The following is a 20,506-nucleotide window of genomic DNA, read 5'->3' as shown; positions in this document are numbered from 1 at the left end:
AGCGCCCGCCGATCTTCGGCCCTGTGCTGTGTGACAGGCGGGGGTGGGGGAGAAGCGGAGATCGTTCTCCGCTCTCCCCCCATCCCCGCCTGTCACCGAAGATCGGCGGGCGCTCCTTGCTGGGCTTGACAAGCCCGGCAAACAGCGCCCGCCGATCTTCGGACCTGTCCTGTGTGACAGGCGGGGGTGGGGTGGGGAAGCGGAGATCGTTCTCCTCTCTCCCCCACCCCCGCCTGTCACCAAAGATCGGCGGGCGCTGTTTGCTGGGCTTGACAAGCCCGGCAAACAGCGCCCGCCAATCTTCGGACCTGTCCTGTGTGACAGGCGGGGGTGGGGGGGAAGCGGAGATCGTGCTCCGCTCTCCCCCCACCCCCGCCTGTCACCAAAGATCGGCGGGCGCTGTTTGCTGGGCTTGACAAGCCCGGCAAACAGCGCCCGCCGATCTTCGGACCTGTCCTGTGTGACAGGCGGGGGTGGGGGAGAAGCGGAGATCGTTCTCCGCTCTCCCCCCACCCCCGCCTGTCACCAAAGATCGGCGGGCGCTCCTTGCTGGGCTTGACAAGCCCGGCAAACAGCGCCCGCCGATCTTCGGACCTGTCCTGTGTGACAGGCGGGGGTGGGGGGGGAAGCGGAGATCGTTCTCCGCTTTCCCCCCACCCCCGCCTGTCACCAAAGATCGGTGGGCGCTGTTTGCTGGGCTTGACAAGCCCGGCAAACAGCGCCCGCCGATCTTCGGCCCTGTGCTGTGTGACAGGCGGGGGTGGGGGAGAAGCGGAGATCGTTCTCCGCTCTCCCCCCATCCCCGCCTGTCACCGAAGATCGGCGGGCGCTCCTTGCTGGGCTTGACAAGCCCGGCAAACAGCGCCCGCCGATCTTCGGACCTGTCCTGTGTGACAGGCGGGGGTGGGGTGGGGAAGCGGAGATCGTTCTCCTCTCTCCCCCACCCCCGCCTGTCACCAAAGATCGGCGGGCGCTGTTTGCTGGGCTTGACAAGCCCGGCAAACAGCGCCCGCCAATCTTCGGACCTGTCCTGTGTGACAGGCGGGGGTGGGGGGGAAGCGGAGATCGTTCTCCGCTCTCCCCCCATCCCCGCCTGTCACCGAAGATCGGCGGGCGCTCCTAGCTGGGCTTGACAAGCCCGGCAAACAGCGCCCGCCGACCTGTGCTGTGTGACAGGCGGGGGTGGGGGAGAAGCGGAGATCGTTCTCCGCTCTCCCCCCATCCCCGCCTGTCACCGAAGATCGGCGGGCGCTCCTAGCTGGGCTTGACAAGCCCGGCAAACAGCGCCCGCCAACCTGTGCTGTGTGACAGGCGGGGGTGGGGGGGGAAGCGGAGATCGTTCTCCGCTCTCCCCCCACCCCCGCCTGTCACCAAAGATCGGCGGGTGCTGTTTGCTGGGCTTGACAAGCCCGGCAAACAGCGCCCGCCGATCTTCGGCCCTGTGCTGTGTGACAGGCGGGGGTGGGGGAGAAGCGGAGATCGTTCTCCGCTCTCCCCCCATCCCCGCCTGTCACCGAAGATCGGCGGGCGCTCCTAGCTGGGCTTGACAAGCCCGGGAAACAGCGCCCGCCGACCTGTGCTGTGTGACAGGCGGGGGTGGGGGAGAAGCGGAGATCGTTCTCCGCTCTCCCCCCATCCCCGCCTGTCACCAAAGATCGGCGGGCGCTGTTTGCTGGGCTTGACAAGCCCGGCAAACAGCGCCCGCCGATCTTCAGCCCTGTGCTGTGTGACAGGCGGGGGTGGGGGAGAAGCGGAGATCGTTCTCCGCTCTCCCCCCATCCCCGCCTGTCACCAAAGATCGGCGGGCGCTGTTTGCTGGGCTTGACAAGCCCGGCAAACAGCGCCCGCCGATCTTCGGACCTGTCCTGTGACACAGGCGGGGGTGGGGGAGAAGCGGAGATCGTTCTCCGCTCTCCCCCCATCCCCGCCTGTCACCGAAGATCGGCGGGCGCTCCTTGCTGGGCTTGACAAGCCCGGCAAACAGCGCCCGCCGATCTTCGGACCTGTCCTGTGTGACAGGCGGGGGTGGGGGGGAAGCGGAGATCGTGCTCCGCTCTCCCCCCACCCCCGCCTGTCACCAAAGATCGGCGGGCGCTGTTTGCTGGGCTTGACAAGCCCGGCAAACAGCGCCCGCCGACCTGTGCTGTGTGACAGGCGGGGGTGGGGGAGAAGCGGAGATCGTTCTCCGCTCTCCCCCCATCCCCGCCTGTCACCGAAGATCGGCGGGCGCTCCTAGCTGGGCTTGACAAGCCCGGCAAACAGCGCCCGCCGACCTGTGCTGTGTGACAGGCGGGGGTGGGGGAGAAGCGGAGATCGTTCTCCGCTCTCCCCCCATCCCCGCCTGTCACCAAAGATCGGCGGGCGCTCCTAGCTGGGCTTGACAAGCCCGGCAAACAGCGCCCGCCGACCTGTGCTGTGTGACAGGCGGGGGTGGGGGAGAAGCGGAGATCGTTCTCCGCTCTCCCCCCATCCCCGCCTGTCACCGAAGATCGGCGGGCGCTCCTAGCTGGGCTTGACAAGCCCGGCAAACAGCGCCCGCCGACCTGTGCTGTGTGACAGGCGGGGGTGGGGGGGAAGCGGAGATCGTTCTCCGCTCTCCGCCCACCCCCGCCTGTCACCGAAGATCGGCGGGCGCTGTTTGCTGGGCTTGACAAGCCCGGCAAACAGCGCCCGCGTGCACTTTATTAAAAAATAAGACATCCCTCAAAAATAAGCCATGTCGTGTTTTTTTGAAGAAAAAATTAATATAAGACATGACTTATAATATGAGAAACACGGTATGAGCAATATTCTTTTGCTGGTACCCAGTCAACCCACAAGTGTGTCATCTCGAATCCTCCCCCCCCCCCCCCCCCGTGCAAAAGTGAACCCGCGAACACCTTTCAGGGCCTACTACGTGACGGGATACAGCTTTATTTGGTTATTTAGACATTGGAATCGGTTTAGTGCCTTCCTTCCTAAATCAAGCAAGCAAGCAAGCATTTCTATACCTCCAGTTCAGGCATCCCCAAACCTTGGCCCTCCAGATGTTTTGGACAATTCCCATCATCCCTGACCACTGGTCCTGTTAGCTAGGGATCATGGGAGTTGTAGGCCAAAACATCTGGAGGGCCGCAGTTTGGGGATGCCTGCTCCAGTTCATATAACACTGCCACCTATATAAACAGTAAACTCTATGTTCGCTTTCATGGGTTGGAAGTAATTCCTAGCGTTTCTAGGGAAATTTCTGCGTTGCTTAAGAGGCAGAAACGTTGCTGGATGGGCAGAGAGAGAGACAGACACTGTGATCACTTTAATTTGCGCGATGAAAATTCACACACGTTTCTCTCTTCCTGCAACACGCGACACCCCGCAGACGGGCTGCCCTCATTAAACAAAGATATATATGAGAAGCCAGGAGTAGCTAGTACCGGTAGGTATGGAAGCGCGCTCTTTCTTGCTCTCCCACCCAACTCCATTGACGTCACGAGCTGGAATTCCTTTCCGTCGGGGGTGCGCGCGCGCCCCCGCCTGCCTTGCTCAAAGCCTGCTGCAAAGAGCTTGCCTGGGCTCTCCTGTCGCAGGAGGACAGGCGGCTGAGCAGCCCGCGGGTCCCGCTGGGCCCCTTTCCGGGAGGGAGGCGCGTCTAGCAGGGCGTGGTGGGCCGGCCGTGCTCCTTCAAACCCCCCGCGCCGGACAGGCATGTGCCGCCTCGACGCGAGCCTGGTTGTAGCCGGGGCGTGAGGTGGCCGCTTCGGGCTGCTCCGCCGTCGAGAGTCCCTCGTACTGTCCCGAGCCTCCGTCGTCGTCTGACTGCAAGGGGTGAGTCTTTGCGGGTCAGGATCAGGGAAGGAATGGAAATGGGAAAGTAGGCAAGCAAAGGAAAGCAGCAGACCGCTGCGCTGGGTTGGTGTCTCGCCCAATCTTGGGCGGGAGTCGAAGACTTCCCAGGGGCGCAGTCTCCAGGGATCCCTTCGCGTGGGTTGGCTCCAGCGTTTGTCGATCTCGTGTTCTCTGTGATGGACGAGGGAGCAAAATACTGCGAGGTGTATACCGTAAGTGCCTGCTAGTCCTTATAGATAGATACGCCTGTGAGACCCGGGTCCTGCGTGCATGTAAGGAAATAATATTTTAATCACTCGCACATATTGCAGGGTTGACTTCAAGGATACTCTGCTTATCCGCAGGTGTGGTAACTTGGGAAGGAACTACTGAATAATGGGATAGTCTTTCCAGGTGAGAGTAGTGTTCTACCTAATCCTAAAGGTAATGGGTACCTGGGAGTAGGGAGATGGATTGACAAAGAAAAATAGTGGGGTATAAGGTGCCTGTGGTCCATGGGGTCACGAAGAGTCAGACATGACTGAAGGACTAAACAACAAGCTGCCCGATTTTGAAAACATTTATTTCCTGGCATCAGAAATGGGTGGTTGGGCTATGCACTCTGTACTTGCTCTGAGACATACTTTTCCATTGTGCACATGTTTCTGCCGTTGAGCTTGTAGGTCCAAGGAATGAGTTCTAGACAACCTGATGCAAATGAAGCTTGGTGTTTTCCAGGTTAGACAAGATTTCTATATCACTTGCAGGAAGTGTGCCAGTTTTGTATTTTAATGACTCTCATGTGATTTGTTGGCCAGAATCATCACAACCCTAATGGCTCTGGTACCTCTCACTTGAGTCAGTCTACTAGTAAGAAATAATGGGTACTGTGAGTTTCCATAAAGGGAACCTGCAACCCAGCCTCTGTTATCAGAAGAGCCTTCATGTCTGCCTAGATCACCCGGAAAATATTGGATTCCAGTGGCCATTGTGATACTGATTAGAGAGGGTTATTATGTAAAAAGTGATACTTGTTCAGAAAAAAATTGAACATAATGAACATGGAGAGATGGTAGACGAAGGAGATGGTAGCCAAGAAAGGCAATAAGCCAATTTTGGCACGTATTTCCCAGAATTCTGCAGACGTGTGAGCTGTGTGAGAATGGTTATCAAGATGACCTCCTGCTGAAAGCAGATATCTCTTGCTTGACGTGCATTTGAAAATCTTGTTCAAAGAAATCTGAATATTTGTAAGACAGGCAGACTCCTAGTGCACGCTCCCCCCAGTTTCGTAGCTTCCCGAGTGCAAATAGAAGCTTGCACTGCAGAAGGTATCACAGTGTCCCGAGTGAGATGAGCAGGGCACAAATGGCACAGCATAAGCATAATCATGAGGAGAAGGAAGGACAAAAGACTAGGAAGAATGCATCACTATACGGCTCCATAAAACTATGCATGTGGTGGAGAAAATGGATTGAGATGTTTTCCTCCCTCTCTTGTGACGGTGTGTGTGTGTGTGTGTGTGTGTCTTCCAATGAAGCCAAGCGGTGGAAGATTTGGGACAGACAAAAGGAAGCACTTCTTCACACAGTGCATACTTAGATAGCTTTAAAGTGGATTAGATAAATTCATGGGAAACATCAGCAGGAGAGGACTGTCCTTGTGGGCTTCCCATGAGCATCGGGTTGGTCAGTGGGGAAACAGGTGATAAGAATAGATAATCCTTTGGCTTCATTTAAGAGGGCTTTTATGTTATGAAAAACTTGTCAAGTTGCAGAACTAGGATTTGTAATGCCTTTTCTGCTTAGTTGGCCTCCATCTGGCTTGAGAGAAGTCAAACTGTTGAGTTCGTATCAGGAAGTGTCCTCCCCAGGGCATAAGTCTAGGCAGTGCGTGTGGAGGTTCTGGGCTGCACATATAACAAGTCCCGTCCCCCCTTGCCCTCACTGATGTAGTCCGAAGGAAAGCAGAGCAATATATTTGGCACCAGCTTGGCTGCAGGAATTGCCAGGAGGCGGCGTACAAGGTGCCATCCTACCATCTTTGGGACCCCACTCTGGATTTGTGCAGAAGATACCGGTAGCCTGCAAGGCAGTGGAGGTTTAGGATCAGAGTTTCCTTCTCCTAGATGGGATTCCTTCCCAGGTTGATGAGCCCCATCTGCCCCCACATTCAATGTTGAGTGCATTCATTAAAAAGGAAAAAAAACACAACCCCAAAACATTAGACTACCTGGGACTGATCAAAATTCACAGGGGATATCATGCCTCATAGTCCTTTATGTAGTAGACAATGGGTGCTGAACTCAATCTTCACTCAGTCTGTGTCTAATTCTCCACCTTCATGATCTTTTCAGGGGCCGAAGAACAGTCCCTGATTTGGTGCTGAAAACCTCTGAGGTGGGTGGGTAAATTTGTCAGTTCCCCCTTCTGTTGCAGATAGAGGGACTTTGCATAGGGACTGTGCAGATAGAGAGACCCTCTCCTGCTGTACTTCCCACCCCCACCACACACAGATATAGTTTTCCAAAGCCAGATTCTGTTCAGGTTTTGACTTTGGAAATAGACAGATGGATATGCTTGTATTGGCCTCAATTGTCCAAAAAATAAAATAAAAAATTGTCAGCTGAACTGCAAGGCAGTGGTTGTGTAATAAGGACCTCTATCTGCTATCAACTTTCCACCACTTTCTGCATTTAACACAAGTGTCTCAAAATCAGTACTTTCATCACCACCAAGAAAGAAACATTGGTTTCCGGGGGGGGGGGGGCTATCCAGTGTTTTGTTTAGCACCACCACATCCATGACTCTCAGCTTGCAGAGTGAAAGAAGTGTGTGTGTGCAGAAGTAAAACCTGAAGCACTAGCGCTGTTTAGCCACACACATTCTTAGGCTATATAGAACAAAAAATGAACTTTGGGCCAATGCAGATATTATGGCTTTAATACCAAGGCAATACCCCCCCCAAGACACCCCCTTCTCACATGTTTTGTTTAACATCCTGTCTGATTAAAAGTTTGGGTGGACTTGAAATTTTTTCCACATTTTGTTTGGTGATAATGGAATTTTTCCAACTAAAAGTGGGGGTTTAACTCATAGCTGTGCATACTGATGTAAACTGCCTCTTCTATGGCCTAGCTTTTTTGGTGGGTTTTTTCTCCATGAGAAAAATGTTTTTGGCATGCAGAGTTGGAAAATGGGGCTCCAGGAGATGACATCACTGTTCCTGCTGTGAAATAAATGGCAATCATTTATGGGGGCCCTTAAAGATGTGAAAACAAGTCAGGCATAAAATTTCATTCAGTTCTATACAGTCGTACCTTGGATCCCAAACGCCGCAAACCCGGAAGTGAGTGCTCTGGTTTGCGAACATTATTTGGAACCCGAACGTCCAACGTGGCTTCCGATTGCATGCAGGAAGCTTCTGCAGCCAATCGGAAACCGCACCTTGGTTGTCGAATCTTTCCGGAAGTTGAATGGCCTTCTGGAACGGATTCCGTTCGACAACCAAAGTACGGCTGTACATGAAGCTTCAATGAAAGTATTATAAAAGTATCATATTGCATGCATTGTGGTCTATTTTTATTACAACCGGAGTGGAAAAGATTCATATAGCATATCAACACTGCAATGCAAATATATGAATACAAGTTGTTGACTCCACATGTGATGGAGAAACAGAGAAAGCGTACTCCTTCAAAAAAAAGCATGTTGTATGGCTTCATCATGGGAGGGACATATGGTGAATTGTTGGTGGCCATTTCACTAATAAATAATGGTACAGTGATTAATGATTTAAGAGGCAATTCTCTTAATTAATGTAATGAATGTAATGATGTAATGTAATGAAATGTGCTTTTTGAGCCTTCTTGGAACCAAAGTTCTCAATCAGATCACTGTAATGCAAACCTCTCCCAACATTCAGCTGAATTCAGTGCTAATTCTAATAGGTATTCTTGAGGCATAGAGGAGTGCGGGTAATTTTATCGATTTCAGCTTTGAAAATTACCTCTCACCAGATGCAATGAGAATAAGTACACATAAATTGGGGTAAATATACAGTATTGACTATTATGTTTATGGATAAATTGAAGGGCTGACAGATCTGCATTATTATTATTTTGAGGTTGATTATATAACTTTAAAATTCTCTTGATCTCAGTCAACAACTCAGTTGAATCAATTCCCACTTGGGGGGGGGCAGTGTCCTAGTGCCCACTGGAGAAACATCTTTTCAGCCCTTTTCAAAGGCATCATCTTCCATTTTAGCCAAAGATTTAACAGCAAATGTGAATCCACACTTGTCTTTAAGCAGCACCATTTGCTTACACCATTGTCTTTCATCAGCCTTCAGTTGAAAGACAAATGCATGATTCGGGGACTTAGCAGGCCCCTGAGACAAATGCTAAGAGAAACCAAGTCATGAGATAGCTTTCTCTGTTCTAAAAGGCTAGGGAGTGATTTGATCATAAAATTTAAAATAGTCTTGCCTGGGGTCTTTTGGTGAGAGTACTCCATGTATGGTATGGGCTACCAGCCTTTTTGGGCCCAGAGGCATATTTGGCAATACACCCAAACCAGAGAAAAAGCAGGCAAATCAAACACCAAATGGGAAAAGCATGTACCAGAAGCATTCTGGGGAAATGGAGATGAGAGGGTGGGGTGACTTGATGTCTTCACCTTTATTTCTAGCCAGCCCAGTGCCATCCGTTGTGTGTGTGGGAAACCTGGGAGGAGGCCTTGGGTAGCAACTGTGGTGTCTGAAAGCACGGCATATTGCCCATGGGACCCCAGAGCTTTGGGCTGTTTCATAAGTGAACCTCCTCCCCCTGAAATTTATATTGCAAATTTAGCTAGTAGGCTGCCATGATCGCTAGTGTTAGTCACACTAGCCACTGCTTAGGGGATATACAGAGATCTGAGTCCTTACTGTCCCTGTTTTGATTTATAACCTGTCTCATGGCTCCTGCTTCAGCATAGAAATGTGGCCTCACCTGATTGGTACCGTGTTTCCCCTTTTTTAAGACACCGTCTTATAACTTTTTTTCCTCAAAAAAACACAGGGTGGCTTATTTTTGGTGGGATGTCTTATTTTTTTATTATGGTTTTTATTACCTTACGGTCTCCTTGGCCGGGTCAGGCCGCTGGCTCAGGGTGCTGCTGGGCACTGCACACGGCGCTGCTGGGCTCTGTCCTACCTGACAAGGCTGTTGTATGTATTAGAACAATACAATGTATGCAAAAATATAGTTTGTTAAGGGTTGGCTGGGAACTGTAAATTTTTGAGGAGCAAACTTCTGTATAATGCCCAGAATTCTTTGAGGGAAAGCAAGTTCTTTGAATGTGCATGAGATTTGAGTTAACGCTGCAGTCTACTTTTGCAGTGGGAAGACTTTCCTAGGAAATAAAGGTCAGACAGAAATCTGTCTATTTTCTGCTGATGTAGCTTTTCTCTCATTTATCTCTATCACCTACCAGTAAAGCAGAGGATATGCTGTTGACAGGATGGGCGTATGGGGGAAAAAAGAGAGAGAAGAAGAAAGGGGCAAGGGCGCTTCTGGGTGCTCCGAGCTGCTGAGCACTCGGTGCGCTCCAGCAGCTGGTTCAGGGTGGCGGGATGGCAGGGCGCTCCGCCTGGCGCTGCTGCGCGCTCAGCGATGCTGCGTGTTTGGCGCTGCAGCAGCGGCGGTTCTGGGCGGCAGGGAGGAAGGCTCCTCGGCCAGGCTCGGCAGAGGCCCGGCCGCTGGTTCAAGGGCTCCGCTCAGCACTGCCGCGTGCTACGAGCGCTCGGCGATGCTGCGTGCTTGGCGCTGCAGCCGCCGCCGCTTCCAGGCGGCGGGGTGGAAGGCTCCTCGGCCGGGCTCAGCAGAGGCCCGGCCGCTGTTTCAGGGGCTCCGCTCGGCGCTGCTGCGCGCTCCGAGTGCTGGGCGATGCCGCGTGCTCGGCGCTGCAGCAGCCGCCGGTTCCGGGCGGCAGGATGTACCGTAAGGCTCCTCGGCCAGGCTCAGCAGAGGCCCGGCCACTGTTTCAGGGGCTCCGCTCGGCGCTGCTGCAGCCGCCGGTTCCGGGCGGCGGGATGTAAGGCTCCTCGGCCAGGCTCAGCAGAGGCCCGGCCGCTGGTTCGGGGGCTCCGCTCAGCACTGCCGCGCGTTCCGAGTGCTCGGCGATGCCGCGTGCTCGGCGCTGCAGCAGCCGCCGGTTCCGGGCATTGGGATGTAAGGCTCCTCGGCCAGGCTCGGCAGAGGCCCAGCCGCTGGCTTGGGCGCTCCGCACGCTTGCTGCTGCAGCAGCAGCCAGTTCCAGGCCCCGAGCTGGCAGGCATGGGGGTACGTCTTATTTTCGGGGTATGTCTTACATTTTACAAATGTTTAAAATTGCTGCCCTGGCTTACTTTATGACTACGTATTAAAAAGGGGGAAACACGGTATAAGTGTATTCTGTTCCTAGTAAAGAAAACTAGATATTGGATATACTGGAAGAGTTTTGAGAAAAGAGAGTTTGTGGAGGTAAATTGTGACCCTTTTCCATGCCATGATGTTTGAAATGAGAGAATGATCTAAGGATGAAAACATGGCTAGAAAGGAATATATGCTTTGATTTGTTTACATTTGGAATTTGAGCATTTCCCCCATGCTGTAATCTTTATTGTTCTAGAAAAAGGAGGATGAAGGAGGTAATGGCTAATAACAGTACAACAAATATATCTCAAGCAAGAAAAGCAGTGGAGCAGCTGAAAATGGAGGCATATCTGGACAGGATAAAGGTAAATTTCAAACTGCTACTATGTCTACATTTATTACATCATAATATAATGTTTATTCTTGGGGTGCATAAATATTTGGTCAGCTTGTGCTAAAACAAAGGACACATTTCTAGCATTGACAGGATGCACATCTCATGCCTGAAGATCAGTTGGCTGTTGACTTGAGGATCAGATTACACCAAAATGATTTCACTGTAGATCAATCTCGCTCTTTCTTGATAAGGGCCATCTCTCCTCTTAATTCAGGAAAAGGTACATTATTTCCTTTCCCAAAGGAGTCAGTGTTCTTATTAAATGTCAGACTTGATGCATTCTTTTCAGAGTACAATTTACTTTTGCTACATTGAACAAAATAGGATTCAGAGGCATTCGAAAGCCTTGATGGTCTTTACATTTTCAGCTTGCTGTACAAAGGGTCCACTTTCTGCAGTAATAAATTAAATGGTAGTACAAGTTTAATTCACAATCATGCAATGGCATTAAGAGCAAAACACAAATGGCAAATCTGCTGTTTTTTCCTTGTCAGAAACTGAAACTGGATGCCTTCAGCTACAAAGCAAAAGTAGCTTCTGAAAGCACCTCCATAAGCATGTGTGTATTGAAAGTGTTAAGACTGTGCCAAAGCAGATTTTGCTTGAAGTTATGAAAGCAAGTGACTCTCCTTCTAAAGATAAACGGGTCTAATGCTGTATGCTGCTTTAATAGTAGAGGCCTAGGAACCATTTGTACGCCACTGTGCCTTCATCAAAGGAAAAGTGAGGTATAAGTGTAAAAAACATTATTAGTCCACAAAATGCATCTTTGTTTTGTTTTTTGTTTTTGTTTTGTGTGTGTGTGTGTGTTTGTGGAGAGAGAGAGAGAGAGAGAGAGAGAGAGAGAGAGAGAGAGAGAGAGAGAGAGAGAGAGAGAGAGAGAGTGTAAAGGAGAAGAGCAATTGCTATGATCCAGAAACTCATACACCACTGTTATTGTGAGAGGATTTTTTTTAAAGGAGGAAGAAATTATACTCGTGTCTGATTTTAATTAATTAGACAAGAGTGATATAAATCATTTGTGTAATTAAATGTCTGTGGATATCCAGTGGGTTGATCTTGCTGCCTTCCAATCAAGAAACACTGTAGTTGCTTTTTATTACAAGTGACAGATCACACACTGTTGCATACAATAGCTATTGTGTTTTCTCTCTTTCCTTTTTTAAAAAAGAGGCTGAGCAAATATCTCTAAAATAAATAAGTGTTGCGAGATCAACAGTGTGGTTACAGAGATGTTTGTGGATGTGCTCATTTTAGACAAAGCAAAAGCAGAGTGGGCGTTGTCACAAGAATAGCAATTATGTCTGTCTTGTCATGGAAGGTGACTGTAGTAATTGCAGCATTTTCTCTTGTCACTGAATCTTATAATTATAGTGTATCTAACAGGATTATGTTCTAACTTGGGCTGCTTCTAATCACCTCCTTTACTCTGAAATGTAATGGTAAAATTCCACAGTTCTCCTCAAGGCTGTTAACTCACGCTAAAATCTCAAATGTTTGATAACTTGAACCCCTGAGTAGTCATTTTATCCTGAGGAGGAGGTGGAGGGTGTGGTAATATATATGTAGTATATAAAAGAGGGCAGGAGAAGGAAGAAGGGGTGTCTGAGTGTTTCCAAGTTGTACTGTTACATGAAGGAAATGTTTCCCAAATGAAATTCCACTTAATGTTTTACCAAATGAAACTCCACTTAATGTTGTAGAGTTTTCTCTCACCCTGCTGCCTTTGTCCATTTTCCTATGTGACTGTCATACCCAGGAGAGTTTTTGGGACTTGGTGCAGTTGTGCTAGTTGTTAACTGGGTGTTATATCTGTGATAAGGTACAATGTGGATAATCTCAGAGCCACCACCCACTACAAAGACATCACTGTCTAAATCTAACCCAAGTCTAACAAGCCATTTAAACAAAGATAATGATAGTATTTATATATTGTCCTCCTTTGTTTTGTTTCATTTTAACCAGTTGAGAGTTCAGTGGAGCTCTTCTGAGTCTCGAATCAACACTGTAAAACATCTGATAAAAGATGTAGCAAGACAGCAAATGAGCTGAACATGTTCTTCACATTAAAAAGTAATTCCACACTTTCTACCAGTTCAGCCTGTGTGGGCACCATTTTCAGGCACTGCCACAATCGTGGAGAAGACAAATGAATTGTCATGAATATGTAGGTTTGCTTTATACATTTACCAAAAGCAACATATTTGGGGGTTTGCGATGGCATGCTGTGCCCCCAGGGCATTCCTCATTTGCCTATTAAGAGGACCCTTCTTACTGCCCTGTGCCCAGGTTTGAGTATAAAGACTATGTGCTCTGAGGTGTGTTTTTGCTTTTATTAGTGCAAATCAGTACTCTATAGAAATATTTCAACTGATTCCATTGGCTCTGAGGCAGCAGTGATGATGATGCTTAGGTTTCTGTTTCCCCCCCCCCTCCTTTTTTTGTTGTTGTTCTAAACCTTTCTAGGTATCCAAGGCTGCTGCTGATTTATTGGCATACTGCGATGCTCACATGGGCGAAGATCCCCTTATTATTCCAGTGCCCACATCTGAAAATCCCTTCCGGGAGAAGAAGCTCTTGTGTACTATTCTCTGAATCACCTTGCAATTAAAAATGACCTTTGGGAGAAAACATTACTGATGGTGCATGCTTTTCCTCAAGACATCTTCTGTACAATAATTTAGTCCGAAACTGACTTGCTAAGAACACAGTAAGTTCTTAAGTTAATATAAGTGTTCTACATGGAAGCCTAGTCTAATGCCAATTTTTAAAAACCAGTTCTTTGTACTAAACATTTCTGTTGACTTCTTTTTTTAACGAAGGAGCCTTATTTGGTTTCAGTTATATGATAGTTTGATTTTGACAGTTAGAATGTGTGTGTCTATTCGTGAGAGATTCTGATACCAAGGTGCGCAATATCTACTCTCAACTTTTTAAAATCCTTTGTATTTTTATTTAAGAATTCAGCAAATTGTTGTGCTTAGTGACATCTCAAACAATGGAGCTTTTAGAAATCTAACTTTCCCCTATCTTATAGTCAACCGTTAAACCTTCTGCCCCTTAGAAACATAGGAAGCAGCCTTTTACCAAGTCAGACCACATTATCTGTGCATAGTGGATAAACATTGATGATGATAAGCTTTTAAAAAGCAGAATTTTTAATATTTAAAAAATGTAAATGTTAAGTTTTTCAAAGGATAACTAGGTTAATGTTAAATAATCTGGCTATAAAAATGTTAGCCCTACAGTCTACCAGGCATATTGCATTAAAACAGGCTTCTCAAGTGTAAATGACAAACCCGTTTGATCATTTCTCAGATAGGAATATTTATACTCTACCAACTAAACAAACATAGGCAATTCATTTTTGCTTGATGAAAACAAGTTGTTTTAGCCTGCCCAGTAACTATATCAGATCTTGCGTCAGCCAATTGGTCATGGCTATTTCATTTTATTTGCTACTTTGTTTTTGTGACGGTGAATCAGGCAAAGTGAAGCAGAATGGAGCAACACACAGGAAGAGGGAAGAGAAGATAAAATTTGTCTAGTGTGCAGGTTTCTGTATCCCAAACTTGCAGCACAAATGTACTCAGATGTCCCACTAAGTTCAATGGGACTTATTCCCAGGAAAAAGGGTATAGGATTGCATTCTAAATCTCCAAAGCTATCATGGTTGCTGGTGGTAAGAAGCACCCTCTATGGGAATATTTTTTCTTAATATGTACGTTAAAAAAAGGGAAACATGCAAAAATGCATACAACAAAGAAAGGCAATGCTGGAATGAGAATGCAAGAGTCAAAAATTGTAAATACTGTATTTACTTGCAAGTTAACATGGTTAGGGGTCAGATTTGCATCACTTAGGAAAAATATATGAAGTATCAGTAGAAAACTTAAGTCAGTGATTAAAATTGCTATTTTCTTCTTGCTTATTTAAATTGTTCTACCCTGATGGAGGTACAGGAATATTCCCTTGCCCTATGAGGAGGTACCATAGTCTGAGCCTGGGACCTTCTGCATACACACACACACACACACACACACACACACACACACACACACAGTTCTGTACTACTGAACAATGACCCTTCCTGTTCCCATTTAAGGAAATTTGGAGATTGAGGGGTTTTTTTTGGAGGGGGGGATTTGTTTAAATAATGCAGTACATTCAGAACTTGCAAGCCAAAATGAGACCATGATGATCTCATCTCACTGGTCAAAATGGCACACTGAAGTTTAGCAGGGCCATTTCAGTTTAAATGAAGAATTGTTGCTCAGAGGTTTATACAAATTTTGCAGAAATTGATTTCCACACTTCGCACTGTAAACCATGAATTGTCATTACAGGATGGTATCATAGGCTATTTAGCAATTGCTTTTATCCCAGGCTCAACACCAAAATGCCACCACCAGTCTTGGTCATCTGCATGTTCTTAGTATAGTTCAGCACACATTAAGGAACTGTATTTTCTATGTTTGTTTTGTACGTTAGCTCTTACTCTTAAGTATATCTTCAGGCCCTTGAAATGGTGGCATATGGATTAACAGGGTGTTTCCTTCCAGATAAACAGGTAGTACCTCTAAATTATACAGTTAATGTGCTCGTTGCTGTGTGATCAACAGTGTTACTGTGCAACTTCAGTCCTTTTCTCCTCATTTAAGTTTTTTATGCTTTCAATATTAATTTTAATAAAGGTTATTTTGATTTGTGATCATTGCCTCTGTAATAGTTTGTCTGCTTGTTTGATAAGAGTAAATGGTTTACAAGTTGTGTGTCATTATCACACACCTGGGATTAAGTCCCTCTGGTACTGTGGATTCATTTCAACTTTGGACAAACCACACTTTCTTCGCCTCAATTCCCCCTCATAGATTCTGAGTACTGGTTTTAGAATTGAATTCTACTGCTGGAATGCTGTTTTATGATGATCATTTGTTTTTATAATTTTTATGTGATATTGCTGTGTTACATTTTAGTGATTTGTATTCTGTGCTGGGAACCTTCTGGTTAAAGGGTAGGTTTTTTATTTTAAAAAAATATTCTAGTTTCATGTATCTTGCCAGCCTAATTTGTATATTATATGTATGCTTTGTTTAAAAAGTAAAAATCTAAACAACAATCTATTAAATACTTAATCTGTTAAGAGGGGGGGGCACATTTTTGCAACAAAATAAGACGTTGTTTGAGTTTTGAACTTTTGTTTGAAGGGCCATGCTGCCCAAGATCAGGTATGCAAATAACCTCTGTTGCTTACTATGGGTGTCTCACTTCTTCAGGGGAGGGGAAAAATAAAATGCAAAATGAACCAAGAAGTTCCATAATCCCAGACAGTTGAATTGTGACTCTACAGTTTTATCCCTGTTCCTTCCCTTGCATGCCAATTCTAGCTGTGACTTCCATAGTGGGAGGAGAAAGCTTTTCCCCCTCACGAAATGATTGGGCAGAATACTCCCTGCACATCTTGCCTTAAATATCTGATTTTATAAGCACTAGAGCCTTTTTAAAGAAAGGAAAGCTGGGAATCCAGGAAAGTAAATGGCCATGGGGTGGCATGGCCAGAATCCAGGAAAAACTGGCCCATATGTCAACCTGGGTCATAGTGGAATACTGTAACAGTGCCGTCAACTTTCCCTTTTTTTGCGGGAAATTCCCTTATTCAGCGCCCTTACTTTCATATCTGGGAGTTGGCAGCCCCATAGGATTCCTTATCTTCAAATCAAGGGGTTGATAGCTATGTACTGTAATATGGCTTGTCCTGCTGGGTAGTTGTAACTATGAACCCATTAAGGCTTGTCAGTGACATCACCTTGAAGGTGATGACCAGTGCACGGGGCAAATTGAAGGTTAGGCTAGTGCATGTGTGCCTGGCTCACTACATATGTTTACCCTTGAGTGTTCAGGACTTTTGAGCATTCTCACTGTTGTCTAAAGTCAGTGGTACTTTCACATTCTCATGCTATTGCCCCGCAAGAAATATCCAAAGGCTTCTGCTCTTGCATACATCCTCAACATCTTTTGGTAGGTCAAGTGTGTGTGTTTGGAGGGAAGATGAAGCTTAGGCTGTCTGTCTGTAAGCAGCTGTAAGTGTGGGATGCTAGCTGACACCGAAATTCTTCATGGTATGCCATTTCCATCTCCACCCACCCTGGACACTGTAGAAGCTGCCTCTTAATTAAATGTAAATTTATGTTTCTGGCTTTGAATCCTAAATATGAAATTCAAGACAAAAGCTGACACATGTAATGGTTTCCATTCCTAGAGTTTTATGAAGATAAAACCCATTCCATTCCTTATCTTTCATCATATTGTAATGTATCTGGGCTCAATAAAACCAGACTCTCATTTTAAAAGATATTTAGCAGATATGGCAATTTGTTTAAAAATGCCTTTAGAAAGCAAGAAAAACAATTAGTTGCTTTCTTCATAATAAGCTCCACTAGGGAACCCTTTCTACATCATAATTGATTTAATTTTAACAAGGCTGTGCAAGTTACCATGGCAACATGTTTACTTATCCTTTTCCAATTGAAAAGGCCCAACTGGCACAGTGAACCTAGAAGATGTAGGCCATAGTGTGTTGTATTCTCTCTCTTTTTTAAAGATTTCTAAGACATTAGAAACTAAGTTAAATGCAGATGTAAACTATTTCACAGTGTCTCTAAAGAAATATATTTTTAGAAGGGAAAAAAGGAAGGAAAACACTGCATTCCAAATGACCTCACCCAGAGATTTCACATAAATGTTGAACAGACTGGGGGACAAAATGGAGTCCTATGGCCCACGCCCAGCATAGTATAGTACGTACAATTGTCAGGGGGCACAAAAAACCCTGACTACATGAACAAAACTAGCATTAGGGAGAATATATTAACCTATATTGCTAATGTTAGACACAATATGAGGGCCAGTAAAAAAGCTGGCAACCGTAAGGCCGTATTGTGAGTTAGTAGATGCTGCTTGAACCAGGAACCACCACTTACAGCTCATCCTCCTAGCCATTGCATTATACTATTTATATATTTGCTATTTTACTGAACCTTAAACAGCTGCTCACTAGCAACAAAAGGCAAAAGCACAGGGACCAACACCCTGCAGTGACCCAGAAGTCAACTCTACCCCCATCTATACACAGGCAACAGGACCTAATAATGTTGGCCAGCTTCAAAGCATAGCTGCCAAGTTTTCACTTTTCTCGCGAGGAAGCCTATTCAGCATAACGGAAAATCCCTGTAAAAAAGGGATAACTTGGCAGCTATGCTTCAAAGGTTTATTCACCTGTTCATCTTCCAATATGATATATACAACCATCTGCAGGGCAACACCCGTGTTCTACATAGGACAGGTAGACTAACCTCTATGCAAAACAATAAATGTATGCAAAACACACATCGGAAAGGAAAATTTTCAGAAACTGCTTGGAGAACATGTCAGCCTCCCAGGACACTCTGTTAGTGACATTGAGGAAGCCATCCTTGAACAAAGGAACTTTGAAGGGAAACTCCAGTGGGACGCTGCTGAATTACAGCTCATCAAGAAGTCAAATTCTACCATCAGTTCTGAATTGAGACAGCAGATTTTATTTTGACTACAGGTGTTTGTGTTGTTCACTGTTGCACAAACAGCACTTGTTTTACACTTACGTTTACTTTCATCATCACAGCCTGCATTTCTTGCATGCCATTTCCCTCTGACTTTGCTGTCAACATTGTTCGACTCTCTGTACCCCTGCTATTATAGCTGCCTGGTCTCTGTAGGTACAACAAAGTAACTACTGTACAGTATTTTGTTTCTAGCAAATGTGTGCAGTGTGTATTACACTGTATGCATTACATGCTCCTTCCCACTTGGCAATCGTTTTTTTGGGAAAAATACTTATAAAATACTGCGACTTTTTTACAGCTGTTCTATTCCTCCTTCAACCTCCTCTCTAAATGGTTTGTAGGTTGATTTATTGCTGCCACCTGCTGGATGAATAAATAAAATTATGCATGTTGTACCGTAAGTGAAAGGGAAGGCTTGATCATGCAATTATATTGTGAGAGACTGGCAGTGGACTGAAGCATGCAATGAAATAGCACCTATAGAAAGAATTATCATTTACCTTAACTATTTGCAGTACATTACTCTTACAGGACGCGGGTAGCGCTGTGGGTTAAACCACAGAGGCCACATGACCTGGAAGCTGTATGCCAGCTTCCTCGGCCAATAACGCGAGATGAGCAGCGCAACCCCAGAGTTGGTAACGACTGGACCTAATGGTCAGGGGTACCTTTACCTTTACCTTCCTCTTACAGTAATATTTTCCTATACAAATCTCAGCTGAAGAGAGACCTATGGTTCAGGGGAAACCAGAAATGGTGAACTAGGAGACATAGGACTTGTGTCACTGCTGGGAATGGTAGCTTGTTTCAAAATGCAGATGCCTAGAGAACATAGCTGCCAAGTTTTCCCTTTTCTCGTGAGGAAGCCTATTCAGCATAAGGGAAAATCCCTTTAAAAAAGGGATAACTTGGCAGCTATGCTAGAGAAATCAGATTTCAGTTTTGCCCCCCCTTGCAACACAGGCAAGAGTTTTTTCTGTGGTAGCCCCAAAATCGTGGAACTACCTCCTTACAGAGACACACCCTTAGCATGATCAATGTTTGCTGAAGATGCACCTCGTTACCTATGACAGCTGAAAAGTATTTTATAAGCTACCTGAAAACTATAAAGAAACCTGATGGATAAGTCAGGGTACATATATACATTCTAAAATTTGCAGCATGTGGATAATGTGGAAGAAATTGCAGTGAATAATGCAAGTGCGCTCTAGAAAATTAAGGTGTTAATATCATTGCAGAAGGTGTGAGCACAAAAGGGTTTTTTTGGTCTCACATATAGGGTTTGCCAGCATTTCAATGGTCTTACTCCTGCTTCTTTGCCATGCAAAAATTAAGCAGATGAAGCTTCCCACAATCATTTCATCTCCATATTAGGAAGAGCTTCACCTGCTAGATTTCTGCATGCCAGGCTGTTGCTAAAATCATAGGGGCAGTACCAGTAAAGCAATTAGCAGCAATAGGTGCATGGTGGTAGGGTTAGGAGACTAAATGACTGGATCAGACCAATTTAAGCAAGAGAGTCAATACGTAGCTGTAACAGGTGGGCCATTCCCTACACATACACGATGGGAAAAAAATATTACATGTTTAATTTCTGTACTGCCCTTCTTCCCAATCAGGAGCCCAGGACAGCATACAGCATCATTAAAAAAGAGTCAGTTTAAACATCAGGTAGGATTCGGAACCACCCGCTTTTTCAATTTAACCTCATTTCAACAGTTGGTGAAGAAGCCCTTTGGACTAACGACTCATGTATCAACAATGACACTGGTAATTTACATTTATCCATATTTGCTTTTTCAGCAACAGAGGTGGATCGTTGTAAACTTCTGGTTTCTATTATAAGAAGTTTTCTCGATTTTCAGTGTTTAAACACAATTGCGAAGAGTCCCCCACCAACTTGCCCTCCTCTCCCCTCGTACAGGTAATTTTATTAAGTCCAGGTTACAGGTAGGTAGCCGTGTTGGTCTGGGTCGAAGTAAAATAAAAAATTCCTTCAGTAGCACCTTAAAGACCAACTAAGTTTTTATTTTGGTATGAGCTTTCGTGTGCATGCACGAAGAATATCTGTATCTGAAGAAGTGTGCATGCACACGAAAGCTCATACCAAAATAAAAACTTAGTTGGTCTTTAAGGTGCTACTGAAGGAATTTTTTTATTTTATTAAGTCCAGTTTGGGATTCTGGTGGATTCTTCAGAGTTATCAGTGGATAACCCTGTATCGCTAGTAAGGCGTGCTGCTAGCAGAAGGGACATGTGTTCCCACGTACCACTCCGCCCGCCTGCAAATGTAGCGAGATTTAACCCTGC

General features: G+C 46.0%; 1 protein-coding gene across 1 annotated transcript; it reads left to right on the top strand.

Moving 5' to 3' along the window:
* Positions 1-3,482: 3,482 nt before the first annotated feature.
* Positions 3,483-15,306, top strand: GNG4 (G protein subunit gamma 4). Its single transcript, XM_035108401.2, has 3 exons — positions 3,483-3,801; positions 10,455-10,563; positions 13,062-15,306. Exons 2-3 carry the CDS (start codon positions 10,465-10,467, stop codon positions 13,188-13,190), a joined length of 228 nt encoding a protein of 75 aa, XP_034964292.1. The 5' UTR covers positions 3,483-3,801; positions 10,455-10,464; the 3' UTR covers positions 13,191-15,306.
* The last annotated feature ends 5,200 nt before the right edge of the window (positions 15,307-20,506 follow it).

The sequence above is a fragment of the Zootoca vivipara genome, chromosome 3 (genome assembly GCF_963506605.1).
Source record: "Zootoca vivipara chromosome 3, rZooViv1.1, whole genome shotgun sequence".
In the NCBI taxonomy this organism is placed as follows: domain Eukaryota; kingdom Metazoa; phylum Chordata; class Lepidosauria; order Squamata; family Lacertidae; genus Zootoca; species Zootoca vivipara.
This window is presented reverse-complemented; position numbering and strand designations above follow the sequence as displayed.

Coding starts and splice junctions, on each gene's coding strand:
- GNG4 (XM_035108401.2), top strand. CDS start 10,465: ATGAAGGAGGTAATGGCTAATAACAGTACAACAAATATATCTCAAGCA. Junction 10,564..13,061: donor CATATCTGGACAGGATAAAG/GTAAATTTCAAA, acceptor AAACCTTTCTAG/GTATCCAAGGCTGCTGCTGA.